The sequence below is a fragment of the Rhynchophorus ferrugineus genome, unplaced genomic scaffold (genome assembly GCF_030347505.1).
Source record: "Rhynchophorus ferrugineus isolate W39M unplaced genomic scaffold, kcgeb_rfMv2 rfM7, whole genome shotgun sequence".
NCBI classification, from domain to species: domain Eukaryota; kingdom Metazoa; phylum Arthropoda; class Insecta; order Coleoptera; family Curculionidae; genus Rhynchophorus; species Rhynchophorus ferrugineus.
In genome coordinates this window covers 35,109,795-35,133,257 of record NW_027472586.1, presented here as the reverse complement: position 1 = coordinate 35,133,257, position 23,463 = coordinate 35,109,795, and the positions used below count along the sequence as shown (strand labels likewise).

Here is a 23,463-nt window from a genome sequence, read left to right as displayed (position 1 = left end):
TATTTCAATTACCCCAAGTAAACCAGAATTTTGGCGAACAATCTTACAGAATATTAACTCTTTTTTGGTTTAGTTTACGTCTTCCTTGGAACTTCGATATCGCTGGTGGACTTCATGGACACGATGCAGAGGGCGCAGCTATTCAAAAACGGCGAATACATAGTGATCTACGTCGATATGAACACCTATCGGCAGCAGGAAGTACACAAATATATTTATAGTAAGTAGATTACTCGTTGCGTAGACAGCACAAGACAAGAACAAAAATGTTCAGTGCACAATAGGCCTTAGTTTCGGTGATAAGCTCTTCATTCGACGAAAATTTCTTCCCAGCGGGCATTCTTTTGAGATCTGAGAACAGGAAATAGGCGCTGGGGGCCAGATATGGAGAATACGGTGGATAAGGAAGCAATTCGAAGCCCACTTCATGGATTTTTCATGTGGTGCATTTTCTTGGTGAAGCAAAACTTCCTTTTTCTTCAAATGCGACCGTTTTTCGGCGATTTCGTCCCTCAAACAGTCTAATAACGTTATGTAATAGTCGCTGTTGATGGTTCTTCTTTTTTCAAGGAAGAAGTTGCGTTTTCCCATGCTTTGGAGCGGGTTCATCGTGTGCAGTCCACTCGATGACAATGACTGTCGATTGGACTTCGGAGTGAAATTGTGGAGCCATGTTTGATCCATTATCACATATCGTCGCAAGAACTGCTCCGAGTCATCAACTCGTCGTTGTTTTTAATAAAAAATGAGCTCGTGCGGACCCACTTTGCACAGGGCTTTCTCATACCCAAATATTCGTGAATGATATGATGTACACGTTCAGTTGATATCTTTACAGTGACTGCTATTTCATTCAATTTCAATTTACAGTCATTCAAAATCATTTTTTAATGTTTTCATCAGTAACAACCTCTTTTGGGCGAATAAATCCAAGCATCTCATTTGAAAGACCTCAAGTTTACAGAAGTCAGATTATAACAATATCTGTATCTTGGGCACATGCTGATACGATAAGGATTATCAAGATAAACGTTCGAAAAATGTGGATTTTTGTCTTGGTTGTAATATTTCCTCTCTTCCCATGCACCGCCTTAAAGAAGCAAAAGCTTCTGTAGCTTGGTAGATTCGGCTTATTACTTCTCTAAGTAAGATCTTAAGTAGATGAACTCCTGCACTAGCTCTAACTGGGTTCCGTTGATATTTACAATAGCAAACAATCTATCAGTTGTCAATACTTTAATATTTTCTTAATTATTTTCCAAGTAATATGGCTCTTCAATGCAAATTATATCATAAGGATTGTTGGAATTCTCATGATCTTTGTCAGCGAATATAGCGTCATCATCAGCGAACGTCATATGTTTGAAAACTGTTTGCATCATTACAATGTTGTCCACTACAATGTTGAAAGGACACCTTCTCCTTGGACGACTTGGATCTCTACTGAATTTGACAAATTATTTTACACTCACACAGATAACGGAACCATCTACGCCTGTACCATAGATGCCTGAAGAAGTTAAATAATTTTTGGGGAACATGTTCAGCTTCCAAAATTCGCCAAAGTGATGGCCCAGCGTATATAGTCGAGCGTAGAACGAAAATCAAATGGATGAAAGTTTAATGGCAAAAACTAAATTAACTTTTCTGGCAGCCTTAAAATGCTTCTTCATTCTTCTGACATCTTTAAGTGATACTGACAAGACCTCACATTTTCAATACATATCAAACAGATAATAAAAATGATCATCTAACAATCTTTCCCATAGCTCCCGTTTAAACCATACAGAAAATAGTGAACACTATTTGCATTTGATGGACTATATGGCACGAGACCTTCTTGTTGAAGCCATATATGGTCCATATCAATATAATCTAATTAAATAAAATTCATTATCTAGGATGAATTGATATGATTTAATTATTTTCGAAATATTGTTCATAAATACAGAGTATTTCATATTTACTTAACCGAAACCGTTTTTTTGATGGTTAAGATACATTTCTAATAGCACATCGTACCCTATTAACATAACATACACGTAATTTATCAATAAAACAAAAACTTGAATGATTTGAATTATTCATTGGTTCCTTTCAAATTTATATTCATAATGCGCGTATTGCAATTCTTCTTCCGTCGTTCAAAACTCTTTTTATATATCTATATATATATTTATAGATCGCATTCGGAAATACCTACAGCGGATAGACAAAATAACATGAACAGCATGCCACGTAGTATATCTTGTTTCATGCTCTAGATTATATTTCGTTGTTTAAATACAACGTGGTTGTTCCAATCGTCCAGGATTTATGATAATTGTGCAACTTCTTTCACAGAGTTTCACAATCCCAATTCTTCCACGAATGATTCGAGGGGCTCTTGTTGCAGTGTCTTTGAAACAGTAATAATTAAGTGAGCGCGGAGTCCTACTGTTACTTTTTCCGCAGTAGTTATATGGTGTTTGGATACATTTATTTGTAATGTTCATCGATCCCTGTCAGTTAACTTTGGATTTCGTCCACTATTCCTCTTCAACGATTATATTTTACCATGTTTGTGTATGCTCTCATTACCGGGGATATTGTCGATCGTGAAACGTTAAACAATCAAAATAACAGGTGAGGCAAAAGTTCCGCTATCATTTTGACTGCGCGCCATTTTGGTTATGTGATGCTTAGCTCAGTTTCGCTTTAACCATTGTATTGTGTAGATGCCCAAATTTTATTACGGATAAATATACACCACAAGAACGAGCACAAATAGTGACAATATTTATTAAAAATAATCGTTCCATTGTTGCCGTCCAGTGCCTCACAAAACCATTGGTCCCTATTTTTTTGAGAATGACCAAGATGTTGCCGTTACTGTTACTGCTGAACGATACCAAGACATGATTCGAACTTTTCTTGTACCTGAAATGGAAGAGAACGGACTAGAGGACATGTGGTTTCAGCAAGATGGGGCCATAGTACACACAGCTCGTTCAACAATTCAATTATTGAGACGTTTTTCCACGAAGACTAATTTCGCGAAGTGGCGATTTAGCATGGCCAGCCAGATCTCCGGATTTAACAGCACCAAACTTTTTTATGGGTTCTTTTAAAACCAAAAGTTTATATGAATAGGCCCCAAATGATTCAATCAAAATCCTAAAGACAAAATTCGCCACGAAATTGAAGAAATTCAGCCTCAGGTGTTGCGGGATGTCATGTAAAATGCCTTAAAAAGAGGCGAAAGTTACATAGCGAATCGCGGTCACTATTTAGCCGATATAATTTGTCAATCATAATGAAAAAAAAATGAAAGCCAAATAAACTTTTTATGAAAATCATACTTATTTATCTTATGGTAGCGGGACTTTTGCCACGCGTTGTATAATTCATTCTCAAATAGCCAGAAGAGATAACAAACATGTATAATATATTATCTTGGTCGTTTCGACTAATACAGCAATGATCGTTGGAAAAATACAATGTGATTAGTCTGATTGTGAGTTATGATCAATGAGGTGTTTAAAATTAAGGGCTTCGTTTAAAATAAAATTAGATTAAGCATATTGCCTATGTTACAACAAGTATTTCCGTTAAAATAAAAGTTTTCCAAGTAAGATATTAGTTTTTCTTTTATGCCAGTCGGATTCTGTACCATCAACGCGGATTATTTGTGAGACCATTTTTCATTTATTGCTTTGTTTCTTCAACAGAATTTGACGAATTGGAGAAGTACAAGAACTGTCGAGAATTGTCTGACTACAACAGTTTAGTGAAGAGGGTGCAATCGTTGTTTGTGGTAGTACCGACCGCACCGGCCGAGAACTACACCAGCTTTTCACAACAAGTACGGAAATATAATGACAACGACCCCTTTAACTTCAGGACCACCACCTTTCCCATACAGTTTGAAAAGGTAAATCCACTTTCTTATTGCTCTACCATCATATATATATATATATATATATATATATATATATATATATATATATATATATATATATATATATATATATATAAACATATTTATATATTATAAACAATATTTATAAACAGATAAACTGAATTGTAATGCTATAAAATATGACGCATATTTGAAAATAAATCACAGAAGAAAGCAAATTATAAAAGTTCCTTAGAGCCAGCATTGAACGGACCACGCAAAACATTTCCTCGGTGTCGCCTATTTAAGTAAAACCTCTATATATACTTCTATTGTTACTACTTCTCTCTCTTCTCTCTAGTACTACTCTCAGTTCACTACTTGTCTTGAAAACTGGCGGAATACAAGTTTTATTAGCGCGTAAAGTACCCACTACCGTAAGCTTGTGATTCTTTAATAAATTTTCTGTAGTGTCGTAACTAGTAAAAAAGTTGTTCACAGTAACAGTCCGACATGATTGTGATACACATTATTCTAATCGATCGACAATATGGCTTGTTGCTTACAGCGAAAAGATTATTTTAAAACGTCTTGCTATCTACCAAAGCATGAATTTTTCTACCGTACTTCGCCAGTTTTGAGAGAATGTACTGGCGGAAGGCACATCGTCCTCTAAAAGCAACTCGTTCTTCATCGATTGTAAGATTTTCATATTTTTAAAGACAGTTTTTTTTATAAAAAGTTCAAAAATATTTCTTACTGGATCTTACTCGATTCTCAAGTTGTTCAACAAGAAAAAAAATCAGTTTCTACTCATTGTATCTCGAAAAGTGTTACTCGCAGTGCCATCAGCATAAACATATTGTACTTTGACGGCCAGAACGTACCAAGCCTAAAGAAGAGCTTTTTCTTGATTATCACTGATAGTTTGCAAATAAGAAAACAAAACGAAAATCTCATACATGCCTCTTTAACTACGTAACGTCGCATTTCCAACTACTCAGTACACTACTAACACGGTTTCTAAATTTTAAAACATTTGCGAATTTTTAAAGACTGTGGTGTGTCATGCCACACATAGTACACCGAAGGTTAAGACTAACTGTTTTCTATTTTAATTGGCCAAAAACTTAAAAGAGTTTTTCTTGTCAAGCGACAAAACTTATCCAACAACCTGTTCCATATTCGTCATATTCGATTGAGCATTTATTAACTGTTATATATTGTTCTAGTTTGTTAGTATATACGCTGCATACCTCTACGATTCGGTAAAACTCTACGCATCCGCTTTGGAATATCTCTTGAGCAGCCAGAGCCAACCTAGAACAGAGAAAACCATCAGGGAAGTATCGAGCAATGGTACCAGAATAATAGAAACTATCATCCATATCAATAGGACCTACAAAAGTAAGCTTACCGTTTTTAACGCCATTCATGGTCAAAAAGTAGTAAAACCATTAAATTTAATTTGCTACGATATTTCCAAATTGGATACATTTTATTTTTTAAATTGGTAGTACTATAACCTGAGGAATACTTGTTCAATGAGTAATATTATAAAATCGTAAATTACTACAAGAAAACTGAATATGTTTGCATTAAAATCCCTTATGTTTAATCTTCTTATTTGCACTAATACTATACTACATCAGCTGAAAAGGCTTAGGCCTCTTTACAACTTTCCTTGTAGTGGGCAACTTGTCCCACTATATTTTATATTTATCTCAGTTTTCCTGGCCAAATAGATTTTTTTATTATTTTGTCCTGAGTATCTTTGTACGATTTTCAATTATCCAAACACGATCTACATCCTAATAATCTTACAATTTGTAACAAAAAAAGCCTATTTGCGTTTGATTTCAAAGGTTTTACTTTTTTTGATCACATTGGTATGACCCATAATCATTCCAACATTTTTTAATGCAGGTGTAACTGGAGCTGTGATCAAGCTGGATAAGAATGGTGATTCCGAAGGAAACTTCTCGGTGCTGGCCTACAAGAAAAACGATGAGCCCATTTACCAAGGCGGTGGGAACAATTTCAGCTGCGACTTTCACATGGCACCAGTAGGTCAGTTTTTCCAATCTGAACAGCAGACACATTCTTTGGTAAGTAAGTACCAACTCATCATCATCATTCATCTCTACAACTTACTGATTTAGTCATTATATATCAAATTCAAACTACTGTTTATTTGACATACTTAGGTAAATGAACCTATTTAGGTAAAAATCTGCGCCATTATTTTCGATAACTTGTTGTCAATTTGAAGGTGAAAAGGCTTTTATCATTTAGTCTTGCTCTTATATTCTTCACCAGCAAGATAGCTTGCCATAGACAAAAACAAGATCACTTGGTGCCAGGTTCATACTATTAGGTGAATTCATAAAAATCTGGCATCCTATAGTTTATCCAAAGTAGCAGCGAATTCACGTCATCTAAATTTATGCCGTCAAAACGTCGCAATGCTACCACATTTAGCTTTGACATTTTAGGCATTTTAGTTTATTTTAGTTTTGATATATAACGAAATTCTAATATAAAGAAAATAATTAAACAAAGATCTTATAAAATATATTTTATTTTAACATTATAGTATGTCTAATGTATATATACTGTTATATCCTGAGCTATTATTCCAGTCTATAACTAAGCTGTTAATTTTTCAATATAACAGTAGTTCACAATTATATCATTCTTGTCTGTATGTCTGATAGAGTTCATCCAAACCGAAGGGTGTTATTGTAGACAATCCATTCCACGTATCCAAACAGTTCTTGCCTGTATATCTTTCTCCACGTGCATGTCTGCTGTAGTAATTCTTTCCCACATCCTATAACAATTCGATTTGATAGAATATGCAGTGATGGAGAGAAAGACATTACAGTCTGTGGACATATTATTCAGCCATCCGATCTACTGTGTATTTTTGTAAGTCCTATTTAAAAAAAAAGTAAATTGCATAAAATACAATTAAATATTTCATTTATATTTACCAAGTTGGGAATTTGAAATACTTCACTCTTTAACATGGTCTCCTCAAAACATAATTTATGTTTAGCAAGCCGTTGCTTAGTTACAGCTTTTACCGACTACTTGTTAGAATGTTTTTGCTAGAGTCTCGTTTCTAGCACGAAGAACAATATATCAGCAATGCGTTATTAAAAAATGTTTTGATTTACAAAACCTAATCATATGTTATTTTAACTTTTAACTTTTTCCATCAACTTTTGTGATCTTTAGACTCTTTTTGTTAGCCTAATGTTCCATTTTGAAGTATCTATGTTTTTTTTTAAAGCAATATCTGAAAGTTTCGTTGGACTTCTTTTTGGATTATCTTACTTATTATACTATTTAAATCCTAAATTTCCTAACAGTATTTGAAGTGATGATTTACATCCCTCAAAGAGCTGCATATCCCTAACTTTCTGTGGATACTTTCCATAATAAAAGATATCTTTAGTCACAGTGTTCATGCTAACTGAATAGCGCAGCTTAATATTTAATACTTTCAAAACATACCTCCCTAATACATTTTTCTGGTAATAACAGGTCCCCATTAAATTGTTCCTGATCGAAGTCATTGATTAGACATTACATCCTTATATTAGGCAAACGATTTCAAATTTATCAAAACAAGCAAATAGACAGCGTCAAAACAACCTTTACCGGTTTATAACCTTTCATCACTAGTTTTGAAGAATTTTGTAGACGTTTGACAACCGAACGACTTTTACAGGGTGATTTGATTACATGTTCGAACAAATCAACATATTGAATAAAATGAGAAGGAAAATATTGTCAACATAATTCACTTCAAGGGTGATACACTGATTATAGCGACCCTCCATCTTTTCGATACCATTTTTGTAGTATGATTTCTCCTTTGCTTCAAAATAGGCCTCAGTTTCGGCGATAACATCTTCATTCGACGAAAATTTCTTCCCAGCGACCATTCTTTTGAGATCTGAGGACAGGAAATAGTCGCTGGGGGCCAGATCTGGAGAATACGGTCAATGAGGAAGTAATTCGGAACCCAATTAATGGATTTTTGGCATCGTTTCCACTGACTTGTGACACGGTGCATTGTCCTGGTGAAGCAGCACTTTCTTTTTCTTCAAATTCGGCTGTTTTCCGAAGATTTCGTCCTTAAAACGGTCCTATAACGCTATGTAATAGTCGTTGTTGATGGTCCTTCCTTTTCAAGGTAGTTAATGAAAACTATTCCACGCGCATCTCAAAATACAGACGCCATAACCTTGCCAGCCGACTATTGCATTTTCCCACGCTTTGGAGGGCTTCATCGTGTGACTCGGATGACTGTCGACTGGACTTCGGAATGATGAAATGATGGAGCCATGTTTCATTGTCACATATCGACGCAAGTTCACAATAACAAAAGTTGCTTCACTCAAAATGCTATAATTCACAAACTAATGATCCGACAACTGTCAAATTTATATGTTTTTTCTATGTTTATACGCGCATCTTTTGATGGTTAGGGCTAACTAAAAAACATATGGATTTAATTCCAGTAGCGCCATCTATTTGTCAGGCTGGGGCTTTTCAATTGGCCTGTTTCATATTGATGATGAGGATTCACTGCTACTTTGGGTACAATTCGCGTAAAATCTGTAAAAATTAAATAATACGTCTAATAATCCAGGACCAATGAAGATTATTGATGTCGCATATTTATTATAGTCTTACAAGATCAATCTCAACAGCCAGATCCAGTGGGCCGGCGGCGATAAGCCGAACGACGAGCCGAGCTGCGGCTTCGACAACAAGCTCTGTCCCAAATCCAGCACCCACCAGACCAGCATCGTGGTAGCCGCCGTCTTGGCCGTCGTTCTCTTCTGCGTGACCGTGATCACCGTCAGTATCTATCGCAAATGGAAGATCGAGCAGGAGATCGAGGGACTGCTGTGGAAGATCAATCGCAGCGACATCCAGAACCACCACGATCGGGACACATTGATACGTAGCCCGAGCAGGGTATGTTGGCCCCGTAAAGGGATGGATTCTCTGAAATGGATCAGTCTCTGTTCGGTTCTTATTTTATTATATGACATAGTATCGTAATTTTATAACACTTCAATGCTATTTGCTATTTCTTTCATCTTTCCATCCATAATTTTATAATTCATACATCACCTTAGCTTCACTTTGTTTTTTTCTACCTTCCTTCTCCATCCTTATGTACAAGACTATTCTATTTTTCCCTTTTTTTTCTCCATATTGATCTCTCTTTCTTAGTCGTCACTTTTCATTAAGTTGTTGTTTTCTTTGTTTTGTTTCTTGTCTTTTTCCACCTCTTTAGGTCTCTTCCATGTTATTTTCTATTTCTTTCACTTGTCCATCTCATCAACAACATCACTACATTCTAAGATCTCTCATTACTTGTTGTCATCTTTCATCAATTCTTTGTTCTCTTATTTTATTCGTTTTTGGTGATATTTTAAATTTTAATTTAATTTTGTTTCATTTTTCTATATTTATTTTACTTTTGCTTTTATAGTCAGTGTTAAAATGAATATAATCATTTCTCATCAATTTTTATCTTTTTTCTCTGTCTAGTTTTTTAACTTCCTTCCATTATTTGTTTATTATCATTTTCTTATCTAAAATCCCCCAATTTCCTTAGTTGCGAGCTCACATTATCAGTTTTTTAAAGTTATTCTTAATACTTTTTCCATGTGTTTTCTCTATTTCCCATATATACCCATTGTACCCATATATTAATACTATTTGTACAATCTGGCAACATGGCGAGCTGAAATATATACTTTTTTCGGGCATTTGGTAGTTACGCCGTCATCTTCAATTATAATGCAAAAGGCTAGTCTTTTCTTCTCCAAGAACTAAACTCAACTATTCCACTCCCTGCTTTTATGATTTTTCTAAGTATTATTTTGTACAGATTAGTCTAACAAGTGCCAGTGTAACGTCGTACGAATCCAAAGGAGGTCTGCAGGTGTTTGCCACCACTGCCCAGTACAAGGGTTTGGTGGTAAGGATCAAAGAATTGACACTTTTGCGGAAAAAGGACATGTCCAGGGAGGTGATGAAGGAGATGAGGCTGTTACGCGACCTGCGTCACGACAACGTGAACTCGTTCATCGGAGCATGCGTCCAACCCAACTCCTTGCTTCTAGTCACCGATTATTGTGCCAAAGGAAGCTTATACGTAAGTCCCTTGAATGAGTGTTCAGCTCGATACGATACAGAGTTATGTTTTGTACCTTCCAGGATATCATAGAGAACGAGGACATTAAGCTGGATAAAATGTTCGTCGCCTCTTTGGTTCACGACCTCATTAAAGGGATGTTATATCTACACAATTCGATGCTGGGCTGCCACGGTAACTTGAAGAGCTCCAACTGTGTGGTGACCAGCCGTTGGGTACTGCAAGTCGCGGACTTCGGATTGGCCGAGATGAGGCATTGTGCCGAGAACGACAGTATTGGCGAGCACCAACAGTACAGAAGTAGGTAACACTATTCAAAATTTGATTTTGTTTTGGGTGGGTGCGCTGAGCGCTGCCATGCCAACCGCAAAGATCCAGAGTTTCGTGATTTATAATTTTAAAACAATAATTTTTTGTATACTTATAAAATTCGGAATTAAATAAATAAACATATCAAGAGAGAATTTTAGAATTTCAATAATTAAAGTTATATTTTAGTGGCTAGTGTGTTGCTAACAAGTGTCACAAGTCAACTACTGGCTGTTCGCAGACCTTAAAAAAATGTTCGTCGGTAAGACGTTTAGTTCGATGAAGAAGTTTTCGCTAAAACTGAGGCCTATTTTGAGGCAAAAGATAAATCGTTCTACAAAAGTGTTACTGAAATGTTAGAGCGGCACTGGAATGATTGTGTGGCTCTATAGAGATTACGTTGATGAATAATTTTAAACAAAAATGTATATATTGGGTCTATTGGTGTATACTTGGGTCTATAATTTAAGTGGCTAAGTCAGAGAGTTATGCAGCAAACTAGATTTGAAAATATTTCTGCAGCTTAAGGATAATCACCAGTTCACCTTTGGTCAATATGCAGTGAAGTGTATTAATAAATGGGCTTAAAAACAAACAACTGTAAAAAACACTTTAAAACTATTTTACTTTCATGGAAAAAAGTGGCGACATGTAGAATAGATGGTAGAGCCAATCAAAATCAATATATTCTTTTAAATGCATTATATATTATGGTGTTGCATTTTATAGATAACCCACAATAGTTCCAAATAAAATCATATTTTCTTTTTCTGTGTTCGTATAGGTTTATTCTGGAAGGCGCCAGAAATACTAAGACAACCTATTCGCTACATCCGAGGCACCCAGAAGGGAGACGTATACGCTTTCGGTATAATCCTGTTCGAGATCTTAGGAAGGAGAGGTCCCTTCGGAATAACCGACCGAGAACCCAAAGGTGAGTTCCAACTTCGATTTAAAGCCGCGGATTCTGATGCCTGTGGGTTTGCAGAGATAATAGAACTAGTTAAGAGGGAGCCGTTGGAGGGGGAGGAATTGTTCAGGCCATCGCTGGACATCTTGTATGATGCTGAAACGGGCTGTGATGAGTACGTGCTTCAAGTCATGAGCGATTGTTGGGCGGAACTGCCGGAACAACGTCCGGATTTCGTTACCATTAGGACTAGGTTGAAGAGGATGAAGGAGGGAAAGTGAGTATTATTTTTTGCTAGCTTTATAAATGGGTTTTAAGGGACTTCTTATAAAGAATGGCGTAATTAGTATTAAATCACATATGTTATGTTAAAGCATCATCATTTTCTTCCAAAAATTACTATTTATTATTTTTCTCAAATATAAACAATCTAATTTAGCTTATCTCTGTTCTCTAACCACGTTATTGAGGGACTTAAACTACAGTTAATTAAACAGCCACAATAGTTTGTAGGTTACAGTTGTTTTATTATATTTACAATTACATATGACAACGGTGTCGACCAGTACCAGCACAAATCAAATTTTTTAGACCGATTTGGTTACATAATTAGCGTAATACTAATTAGTAAAATGAAACAGAAAAATGATCCGAGTTTAAGAGGGATTTTGCGTGTTTGTAAAGTGAATTTGGCAATACGTTCGACGGTGTTGACGTGAATTGGCTGTTTTATTGGAAGGACTATATTTATTTTAGTTTCAATTTAATTTAATTAATATGCCAACGTGATTTCAGGAGCAAGAACATCATGGATCAGATGATGGACATGATGGTGACCTACGCGAACAATCTGGAGGAGCTGGTGAACGAAAGAACAAGACTGCTGTACGAGGAAAAGAACAAAACCGAGGACCTCCTTCATCGCATGCTACCAAAGTACGCCGAGTTTAGTTACGAGTTTCTGTTTTATTTATGAACATTGTTCCAGACCTGTTGCGGAGCGACTAACCAAAGGTTACGGCATCGAGCCAGAGTCCTTCGATTTGGTGACGATATACTTCAGCGACATCGTGGGATTCACGGCTATGTCGGCGGAGAGCACTCCGCTTCAAGTGGTCAATTTCCTGAATGACTTGTACACGGTGTTCGATAGGATCATCAAAGGTTATGATGTATATAAAGTGGAGACCATTGGTGATGCATATATGGTGGTACGTATCGTTTGTTGGGTATTAGCGTAGCCATATTTTCACAAGTTTAGAAATTCGGATACATTTTTGGACCCCAGAACGATTCTCAACGTTATATGATGCTAAGAACATAAATATTCAATCACCAGTATCAACATTTTATTTTATTTAAATACTAGTTAACATTTGTATAAAACATTTTAAAAATACATTAAACAAAAGTACTTAGTGTGTTTGGTGTTCTATTGTTTGGTTCTTATTACTATGAAGTTGAAGGCACAGATTCGTCTGATTCGAAAGCATTTGGGGATAATTTTCAATTTTGAAACCTCTCAATTAACTTTTAAAAAAATATATCAAATTCTCTTTGAAGATTCCAACATTTAACTTGTAACCATATTTTTCTATTCGATTATCGATGTATATTTTAATGAAAGACTTACTATTAAAATTACAATTAGGAATTGCATCTGAACCAAGCGATGATATTCCACATTTGGGTCCATAATCATCTGGCAAAATAAACCTTCATGTTCTAAAACTTGTAGGAAATCATAAGAGGTTTTCTGAGGTTTATCATTAGTTTCCGCATTAGAGCAGAATCCTTTGGGAAGTATTTAATTTTATTTGAACATTGATATCCTGGAAAATAATATTCATATTATGATTTTACGTTTAAACAAATAATATTTACCATAAATGTTATAAAAATAACAACATAAGAACAACGTTCCCTACAATTAGACATAAAAATAGAATAAAATAAAAATAATCTGTCACCTAGATGTCACAAAATTTCAAATCAAAAGAAAGGAAAAAAACCTGTAATCTTTTTACCAACGGCCCTCTTGTGATTTCGTCGGGCATAACACGGTTACGGGGGTGCCGATTTAAGTTCCCATTCTATGTTTGGTGTACCTAATCGCCGATCGCATTGAGATTAACAACAAAACGAAAGAACAAGTGACTCAGCAGTTTTGCCGTCAAAGTTATAAAGTGGCGTTTAAGCCTTCCAGTTGCCTAATGTTGTCCTACTTGCCTTACGTTGTTAATTACAAATGATGATGAAACCCGCGTGCTGTCATGTACACTTATCAGTCATTATTGAGTTAATGTCGTCGTTTTTTATTCAGGTTTCCGGTTTGCCATTAAGGAACGGGGACAGACACGCTGGCGAAGTCGCCTCCATGGCTCTCGACCTCCTGTCCGCGGTGAAGAAACATTCTATAGCGCACAGGCCAAACGAAACGTTAAAACTGAGGATTGGCATGCACACAGGTAAGGCACCTTAACCCCGATTCACCAAGACTGTCCACTCTCGAATTCAACTTAATATTACGAATCTCTTATGATTCCGGACGGGACGGAATTAATAACACCACTTATGAATTTGGAATAAGAGAGAAACTTTTTTTGGTCTGATTTATCAGCTGAAAAAATTTCCTTGCTGATGTTAAGTCGATTTGTCAGATAGAATTGCCGGTGAAGGCGCATTTTTATTTGGGGTATGAGAACATTAGGCCGCTTGTGGCTTTTGGGGGGTAGTCTTCGGGGTTACCGGATTGGGAACACCTCTGACAGGGATCTGATGTGGGAATTAGAAACTTTATTTACGTCGTTGGCCTTTTATACGATTTTTGAACTGCCTCGATACAAACTGCAACGCCGCCTCCTTGTTCTTTCTTGAAGAAACATGGCTCCATCATTTCACTCCGAAGTCCAATCGACAGTCATCCGATGAACCCACTCCAAAGCGTGAGAAAACGCAACAGTCGGCTGGCAAGGTTATGGCATCTGTATTTTGGGAAGCGCATGGAATAATTTTAATTGACTACTTTGAAAAAGGAAGGACCATTAACAGTGACTATTATATAGCTTTATTGGACCGTTTGAAGGACGAAATCGCCGAAAAGCGGCTGCATTTGAAGATAAAGAAAGTGCTACGTCACCAAGAGAATGCACTGTATCATAAGTCAGTAATAGGGTTGGCAAATATCCATGAATTGGGCTTCGAATTACTTCCTCACCCACCGTATTCTCCAGATCTGACCCCCAGCGACTATTTCCTGTTCTCACATCTCAAAAGAATGCTCGCTGGGAAGAAATTTTCGTCGAATGAAGAGGTGATCCTGAAATTGAGGCCTATTTTAAAGCAAAGGACAAATCGTACTATAAAAATGGTATCGAAAAGTTGGAGGGTTGCTATAATCAGTGTATTATCCTTGAAGGGAATTATGTTGAATAATAAAACTAATTTTGCCAAAAAAATGTGTTTTACTATGGTAGGCCGGGGACTTTTCAATTGACCTATTACAACGCCCTCTCCATTCTTCCTTTCTACATACTACATACTTACTTTCTCCATGTTATTCTTCTTCCTTTTCTATTTTACATACTAGGAATTGGCTCTTGTATCGACATGAATAATATTTAACTTAATACTTATTTCAATGCAGGTCCGGTGGTAGCGGGAGTGGTAGGATTGACCATGCCCCGGTACTGTCTCTTCGGCGACACCGTCAACACTGCGTCCAGGATGGAGAGCAACGGAGAGGCCCTCAAAATCCACATCAGCCTCCAGTGCAAGGACGCCCTCGAGAAACTGGGAGGGTATGTGATCGAGGAGAGGGGTCTGGTCAGCTTAAAGGGGAAAGGTGAAGTGAAGACGTTCTGGTTGGTGGGGGCGACCGAACAAGCAGTACAAAGAAGGGAGGTGGACCTCACCGAATTACCTCCGTTGTTCTGCCGACCGCGCAGGAGTCCCAAGCTGAACAACGAGTCCAGGCAACCGTCGATATGCGGTGGATTCGCGGGGATAACCAGCAGGAGACACTCAAGCGTACCCAGAGGTAAACGCCGGATGAGTTTTGGTTTTTTTTTCATTCGATTTCGTTGGATTTTTTAAATTTATTTATTAAACACTCCAGTGATTGGTTTAACAATGATACTATTTTATACCAGAGTGTTGCCAGTTTATAATAAGTTCGATAAAACGGTGCACTCATGGTTAACACTAATCACAACGTTCCAATGTTGCCGCATCAACGTTGAGTTTTAGTTCATTTTGGCTTATAACTTCTAATTTAAATAAAATAATGAAACAAGAAAATGTTTATCAAATTATAATGTATTTTTACAAATAGTACATCTAATACATATTTATTGAAGGACTTAAACTATAGTTAATTAAACATTCACAATAGTTTGTAGGTTAGAGTTGTTTTAATATATTTACATTGACATATGACAACACAAATCGAATTTTATAGATCGATTTAGTTACATGTTCCGTCGCGTCAGACCTCATTATGTCTGTTTTTAACTATATTAATGCTAATTATCAAAATGAGTAAGAAAAATGACCCGAGTTTAAAAGACATTTTACCTTTTTTCTAATGATACTGATGATTTGATTGACTGATAATTTCTTCTTTCAAATAAGATTGTTTTTCTTAGACTTTGCAAGTTGCACTCTGATGAATTAAACAATTACTTTGAAATATTTACTGTCATTTTACTAGTATAAAAGTTCTCTCGTATAAAGTATCTCTGTTTTCTTTTTTTGTTGTTGAACCAATCACTAGGTTTTTAATGATTTAGTTGCTGGTACTCTTTTTATTTGGTGATGATTATACAAAGTTATGCTTGGCTAAATTTTTTTGTTACTTTTTTGGCTATTATTTTATGGGTTTATACTACCTTGGTGAAGTGAAAAACTTGATATACTACTTGTTAAGCTTATGTATTTTTGAGACCATAATGTATATGTCTTCAGATAATTTAACTACGACAATTTTTTTCTGAGAAAATCTCCAAAAAAAGATTTTTCTTCTGAAAATTTACAAATTTATGGCAACTTTCGAAAGAGTGTCGAGGTGGTCCTATTGGAACCCAGTCAGGATTAGATAGTGGATAATTAGATAGTTTGCTTTTTACGTACTAATTATACCATACGGGAAGCCGTAGAAAGGTTGCAGGCAACTGCTTCTGGTATATTGATTGAAGCGTTCAGCTCACAAGCCGAGATCGCGGGTTCGATGTTCTGCGGGTGCAACGGCTTTTTGTTGTTGTTCTAATTAAGTTAGAACATAGTAATAGAGAGTCAACTCAACAGGTATCTCTGGCGAAAAGTTTTGCCTTGCCCAACATCCAGATGGGGTTATGTCGGCCATTCAAGTAATTTGATTGGCCAATATAACATCCCACCATTTCTAATAACTCTACAAAACAAAAAATAAAATAATCCAATGTAGTATACCCCCCAGAGTGTGTCTGATCATAAAATCCGATACAGTTCGTCTCCAAATAAAAAATTTCAGGTACCAGCACTGAGATGGACTGTTGGTCAAACTACAGTCCGTTGATCCAACCCCGTCGCCATCTTACGGTCACCGGCACCACAAATTTCCTTCTTCCAGATCCGGTCGGATCCAAGCTTACCCTCAACACCGCCTTCGGGAGTCAGACGATCGACGAGACGGAGGAGAGCAGGCAAAAGGCTCGCCCGCGTAGGATACTGTCCAGCATAGCGTCCAGTTCGGACGAGCCAAACAAGAGCCGTTGCACGCTGAACAAGGTTCGCGAGTCCAAGTCGCTGGATCCGTTGCCGGTGGCTCGCAGGTCGACCACCACCGCCGAAGAACTGTTGCGTAGTTTCATCAGCGGCACCAAAAGATCGACGCGCAGCTTGGACAACTGCGACAAGTGCGGACAGACCATTCAGATCATCGCCATACCCAAGGACAAGATGGTCAACAACAATTTCCCCAACGGAAACCTGATAGGTAATCCCGAGGAGTATCCGGGATTTGTCGAAGACGCCCAAGTACCTTTACTGACGCCTTTGCGGGTGGACAATCCGATTATCAGACGAAGAGGCGGCAGTGACATCAATGATTTACCCGCAGACTCTGCCAAACAAAAATTGTAAGTAAAACCGTAGGTTTCACTAGGAAACAGTGAATCATAAAAACATACAAAGTATAGAAGGGAATCTCCCGTGCGTAAATAGTGAGAAAGCGTAGCTTCTTTTTGCACTAGAGGGCGTGAGAAGCGTCAATATGAACAACAGGAAATTTAAAATATCCCTGAAAGTATGCATTACTCAAAAATGTCATTTTGAGCGTTTCATGATTAATGTGTAATGGAAAATTAACAAGATATAGTGTATGGTTGGCTGGTTCTGAGCACGCGTATTTCGGTAATATACGCTTTTTACTTGAAAATTGTATGAAAATTTGATGAAATTCATAAAATAACAACAAAACTCTTGAAAAGGTTATAGCGAAGCTGAGACAACAAATCGAGTTTATGAATATCTACTAATTTTAATAAGTATCTGTTAATATACTATAATACTACTACAAAATATATTGGAAAGCGTAACTAATATCAAAATACTCTATAGATATGACAACATCAACAAAATCACTAGGATAAAGTAACTTTCGAAGTTCATATAATGCCAGAGAATGTAAAATGACAGTCACTATATAGTTATTTTACACTGTTCACAAGAGTTTAATTTTAGAGAGCCATGGCATAAGTACAATGATTTGAATACACATTTGGTACAATGAAATGTGCAACGTTGCCAGTTTTTGCAAATTATATTTACAGTTGAAGAGTAAAATTTGCCTAGTTGGTTGGATTCTACCTCTTGATTGCTTGTAGATGATAACAAAATCAGGTGGAAATTACCGAAGTTTACCGAATACCAGTTTTCTCATACGAGGATGCTCCAGAACTAGCCACTACTCAGCATAATTAGTTAAATATAGCTCTTCTAGAAATACGAATACGTTAATAATAAAAACGTCACACATAACCAAACTAAATTGAAATTCTATCCATTTTATTCAAGTGCGCATGCGCCCTACTAGCCAATCTTTTACTACATCTTGTTGACTTTCCCATAATATTATTCATTTTGAGAAACATCGAAACAAGCTTACCTTTTTGGTTATTTTTAGGTGCCATTCACTGGACGCGCTGCCCACCACCGATTCGCAGAACAAGCTGGTGTCGAAGAGTTCGCTGAAGAAATGGCTGGTGGGTATTTTCGGTAACAACCTGAAATCCAGCCACGCGTCTCTGCGAAAGGGAACCCTCAACGACTACAACAATCTACAGGCGGAAAAAGAGAGCATGGTATAGGGGGAGGGGGGGCCTATATGTATATCAATGTATAGTGGTGCTGAATTTGTGATAGAAACGATCTCATTTTTCTCCTCGTATCTTGAAAGAATACTTATGGATGTTGAGGTTTATCATTGCGACCAATACCAACGAGCTTTATCTAATGCAAAACAAGTTATTGCAATCACGAAATAAAGGGCGTAACAGGCGTTTACCGATCCACGCTCATTTGTTATAATCGGTAACATTCGGGTGTAAATGGCTTTCGATGGGCGTGTCCTGAAACTGCCTGGGACTCACTGGAAAAGTTACTATGCTTCTATTAAATTATCTGGAAACGACCTGTAACGGTTTAATAATTCTAAACAATTTAAATAATATTAGACGATCATTTTTATTAATCAGATTTAATCATATTTATATGACCAACTCTATTTGTATGCATGTTTATGTTAATAACCTAAAGCAGCTTCTCTTATGATCAAAAGTGCAGGCTAAAAAGATACATTGAAGTGTATTTATTTGGAACATATCATTTTGAAAAAAAACAGGCATAGACATGCCAATTATATATTTTAATTTGTTTATTAATATGTATTTCAAACGTTAATATACAAACATTCTAAAACACTAATTTTCTCCATCTTCCAATTGCTTTAAATGTTCCAAAAATAACATGCAAAAACTACATTGCAATAATGAAACTAATAGTTCTAATTTTTATAAAAGATATTACTTAATAGAATTAAAAATAAATAAATATTAAAGAATTAGATTACTTGAGATTTAAACTTGACAAAAAAAAATAAAAAAGGATAATTTGGTAAAACAGACACAAATTATTCTCCCACCGGAAATGCATTTGTTTTGTTGGAATTGTACCACATTCACAGGCTTTACCGTTACGAAAATCTTTATTTTGTTAAAAAATTTAATTTGGTGTAAAACAATAGCAGTAAAATAGTAATATTACTTGAAAAACTGAGAATGAATTCCGGAAAAATATGCCCCGCCCACCGATAGTCGAATAAACCCGATTAGGTCCGATCGACTCTAATTTTACAAAATGAGGTCATAGAGTGAATTATTATAGATTAAAAAACAATCGTTTGTTTTTCCATTTCGTTGAAAAATTGATTTGTTTTACATTGTCCTCATTGCATTTACTTCTTTGGGAGATCGAAAAGATCCCACGATCGAAAGCTTTACTATTGCGAAAGTTTTGTTTTTATATTTATATATGTGCAATATGTACAAAGTTGTTATTTCATTATACAATGAAATTTAGTGGAAATAATACATATACAATAGCAAACAATACAAAAATAGCAAAAAAATTAATTTGAGACAAACTAGGCCCCGCCCAGCGAGAGTCGAATAAACCCGATCAGGCCCGATCAATAATCTCAACGAAAAAAACGATCTTTTTTCCTGTTTATTAAAAATTCAATTTGCTTTACATTGTCCTGATTGCATTTATTACTCTGTGAGAATATCCAAATGATACCACGTTCGAAACTTAAATTCGAAATCTTCTGTATTTGAGACAAATGTACAATTACGTTACATTTTTAAACGATGATTAGTGGAAAGAATGTAATAATATAAAGGGTGATTCTATAAATATCTAGAGGATTACATGATAGTTCTAGATATTCTTAGATTTAATACTTAATAATACATTAATTAAATAGGAAGACAATAAATGCATATGATCATAGCTAACTAGACGAAAATAATATAAAATGTACCTTAATTTAATGTTTATGTTAATTTATTACAGTATGAATTTTATAAAGAAATGCTTTAATGTCTTCAGGATTGTGTGATGCTCTGTTTTTTTCTGTACTATAGTTCATTATTATGTCTGTTACATCATAGAAAAATCAGTTATTATAATACTTAAAAAAAGACCATTTGTAAACTAGACCCGAGGAATGATACAAAGTATACTTGTTGTGTTAACCTAATATGAAGTTTTTGTCAGAATTTTTGAATGCTCAGTTTTTTTTCCTAATTTTTTTGTTTTTTATTTTACTTTATAGTTGATTATTAAAAAAAGGCTGCACATCTATATGGTCAAGTTAGTTATATGAGCATAACTAGCTAAATACAGCAAACCATATGAAATTCACTTGTTATAATTAGCCATATTAAGGATTTAAAAAGGAGGCCTTAATTTTTTTAGAAGCTCTGTTTTTTCCTTACACTTTTGCTACAGTATCATGAAATAATGTCACTAAGATGAAACCGTTAGAATCTTGAAAAAGTTAATGAAGATGAATATGAAAAAGTTAATTTGTCATTGTAGAAAAATATATAGGTTGTTAAAAGGACATATCTTGTTAGTTCTATGATGATGGCTAACTAAAGTCAACAAACAATATAAATATTTAAAGGATTCCTTCCATTTCATCAGGACCGACCTTTTAATGCTTTTTTTTCTCTTAAATGTCACTATATTTTGACATTTTTTTTATATTATATAAAAATTTGAATAGATGAAAATATCAGTTGTAAAGAAAAATAATACATATCTATATATCTAGTTAAATTATAATCATGGCTAGGTAGGATGAAAGAATACCATATTTACTTGTTGCAGTTATTTTTACTATAATTTATTCTAGTGTATATTTTTATTCCATTAATGAAGTTATGTATATAGAAGTATAGATATATGTTAAATGTCAAAACCAATACATATCAATAATGTGAAATATACATGCTGTTCTGATATTAATTTTATGTAAGAAATACTTTATTTTTGTTTGAATGTTTCAATGGCCAATTTTTATCTTAATTTTTACCGTAGGTCATTGTAATTTTTATTTTTTTACATTATAGGTAGACTTGAATAGAAACTATCAAATGTCAATGAAACAAATAATGGTTTTACATTTTATTCTATCATGTTTTTTATGTTAATGAGTTTCATGAATGATTTTCTACAATTCATCTTAGTTTCTGTGGTTTTATAACTTGGATATGCTTCCAAAATCAATTTAATTTTGATTGATCAAAAAGTCAATCTGTCTATAACTAGAATAAAAGTAATAATAATTAAATTTACATGTTAGATTAAAATGAATGTTGAATGTTTTGATTTTACAATTTTTTTCTACAACTATTTCTTTCAAGAAAACAATACATATCTCTATTTTTTTGGGTTATAATGTTTAACTACTTGCAATGTTAATATAAAATTTACCTGTTACAGGTTTTTTGTGTCAAATGTCAGTAATAAAAATAATACATATCTGTTTAAATATCTTATCATGGCTAACTAGAATGAAAGTAATGACAATAAATTTATAATTGTTCATCAATAGTAGATAGAGTTTATATAAGAATTTCGCGAATATTTTGTTTCATTATAGTTCATTGTGTCTAATTTTTATATCATAGGTAGACTTGACAGAAAACATGTTAAAGGTAAACAATATGAAACAATAGCATATTTAGTTAGATCTGTGATCATGGCTAACTTGATGTGAATAATATTAAAATTACCTGTTGTACTATACTTAATAATGCAACTAAAAGTTGCTTTTTTTCTTTCATTGTTTTTTTCATTTTGTCATAGGTGGACTTGAACAGAAAACAGTGGAATATCACGAAAAAAACAATACATATCAGTATATTTAGTTAGATCTATGATCATGACTATCTAGATGCACATAATATGAAATGTGCTTCTCACGGTTATTATAAAAGACTTATTATGATTCTTTAAACTTCTTAAATTTATGCCATAGTTTATGTTAGTTTCTGCGGTTTTACATTACAGGTATTTAGATTACTTGATCGTGTCGCAAAGTAGAATCGCCCTCTATATGAGAACCGTTCGTACTTTTTCAAAGTAAACACATTTTAAAGTGAAGAAATGGATTTTGCTAGAATAAAACTCAGCACATCAAAATTTAAGCAAGGGCTCGGTACGGACGTACTTTCAGAGGCCCTCCCAGCTCCGTTTCGTGTGGCGCGAGGACGGAATTAAAACCTGATTGTGTTTGAGGCTGTGAGTCGTGCTTTCGCGTCCAGATTTGTCCTTTATCAGAGAGAGATGGTTGCGAAGACACGATAAGAAAAAATGTCATGTACATAGTCTTTTTTGTTTTAGTTTTTAGTTGTTACTTTTAGTCGTATCTTTGTTTTGCGCGAGGGCGTTTACGCAAAGTCCTACACGGGACTCGCGTCTTAGCACCTTTTAATAGATGTGCCATCATAACTTAAACTGTCAATATACCATTTTAATATACTGGTATATAAGTGCGATATATGATGATTTTGATCAATGATAGGTTTTGTTTAATAAACATGTATATTTATTTACTTTTTATGGGTCTTTTATTTCGCCCCCTGTTCGATTTAACCGATTGGTAACCGTGGCTTGTTATAACTACGAGGGTAGTTCAGATATGATGGAGATAAACGCTGTAGATGGCGCGCATGTATGTTTTAAAGTTTTTTTAACACGAAACTTCACTACAGACGAGTCATGGGTACACTATTACACTCCAGAAAGCAATGTGTCGTCTAAAGAGTGGACGAAGGAGGAGGAAGGGGCGCCGGTCAAAGCGAAGACAACAGGACAAGCGAAGAAAGTCAGGATTTATCACCCTGCAACTACCACATGTTTGGACCACTGAAAGAAGCTCTCGGAGGTCAAAGATTGAACACCTAATGTGTCTAATTAAATTAATTCAAACCAAAGGCGTTATTAATCATTCCAACTCAACAATTCTAAAAGGAACAAGAACAATATATCTGCAATGAGTTATTGAAAATGTTACGGCTAATAATATCTAATCAATTGTTATTCCAACATTTACCTTTTTCCATC

General features: G+C 35.2%; 1 protein-coding gene across 3 annotated transcripts in view; it reads left to right on the top strand.

Moving 5' to 3' along the window:
• LOC143200286 (receptor-type guanylate cyclase Gyc76C) overlaps positions 1–22,957 on the top strand; it is a 117,454-nt gene extending 94,497 nt beyond the window's left edge. Inside the window, exons 7-21 of one of the 3 annotated variants that reach the window (XM_076410710.1) lie at positions 74–220; positions 3,711–3,913; positions 5,113–5,287; positions 5,807–5,988; positions 8,585–8,878; positions 9,804–10,070; positions 10,133–10,370; positions 11,164–11,313; positions 11,368–11,566; positions 12,085–12,225; positions 12,278–12,500; positions 13,613–13,757; positions 14,936–15,328; positions 16,898–17,405; positions 18,452–22,957. In XM_076410710.1, coding sequence (XP_076266825.1) covers positions 74–220; positions 3,711–3,913; positions 5,113–5,287; positions 5,807–5,988; positions 8,585–8,878; positions 9,804–10,070; positions 10,133–10,370; positions 11,164–11,313; positions 11,368–11,566; positions 12,085–12,225; positions 12,278–12,500; positions 13,613–13,757; positions 14,936–15,328; positions 16,898–17,405; positions 18,452–18,635 — 3,449 coding nt within the window. In that variant the 3' untranslated portion in view covers positions 18,636–22,957. Of the gene's footprint in view, positions 1–73; positions 221–3,710; positions 3,914–5,112; positions 5,288–5,806; positions 5,989–8,584; positions 8,879–9,803; positions 10,071–10,132; positions 10,371–11,163; positions 11,314–11,367; positions 11,567–12,084; positions 12,226–12,277; positions 12,501–13,612; positions 13,758–14,168; positions 14,874–14,935; positions 15,329–16,798; positions 17,406–18,451 lie in introns of those variants that run through there. The other 2 variants (XM_076410709.1, XM_076410711.1) reach the window with 2 other exon arrangements.
• The last annotated feature ends 506 nt before the right edge of the window (positions 22,958–23,463 follow it).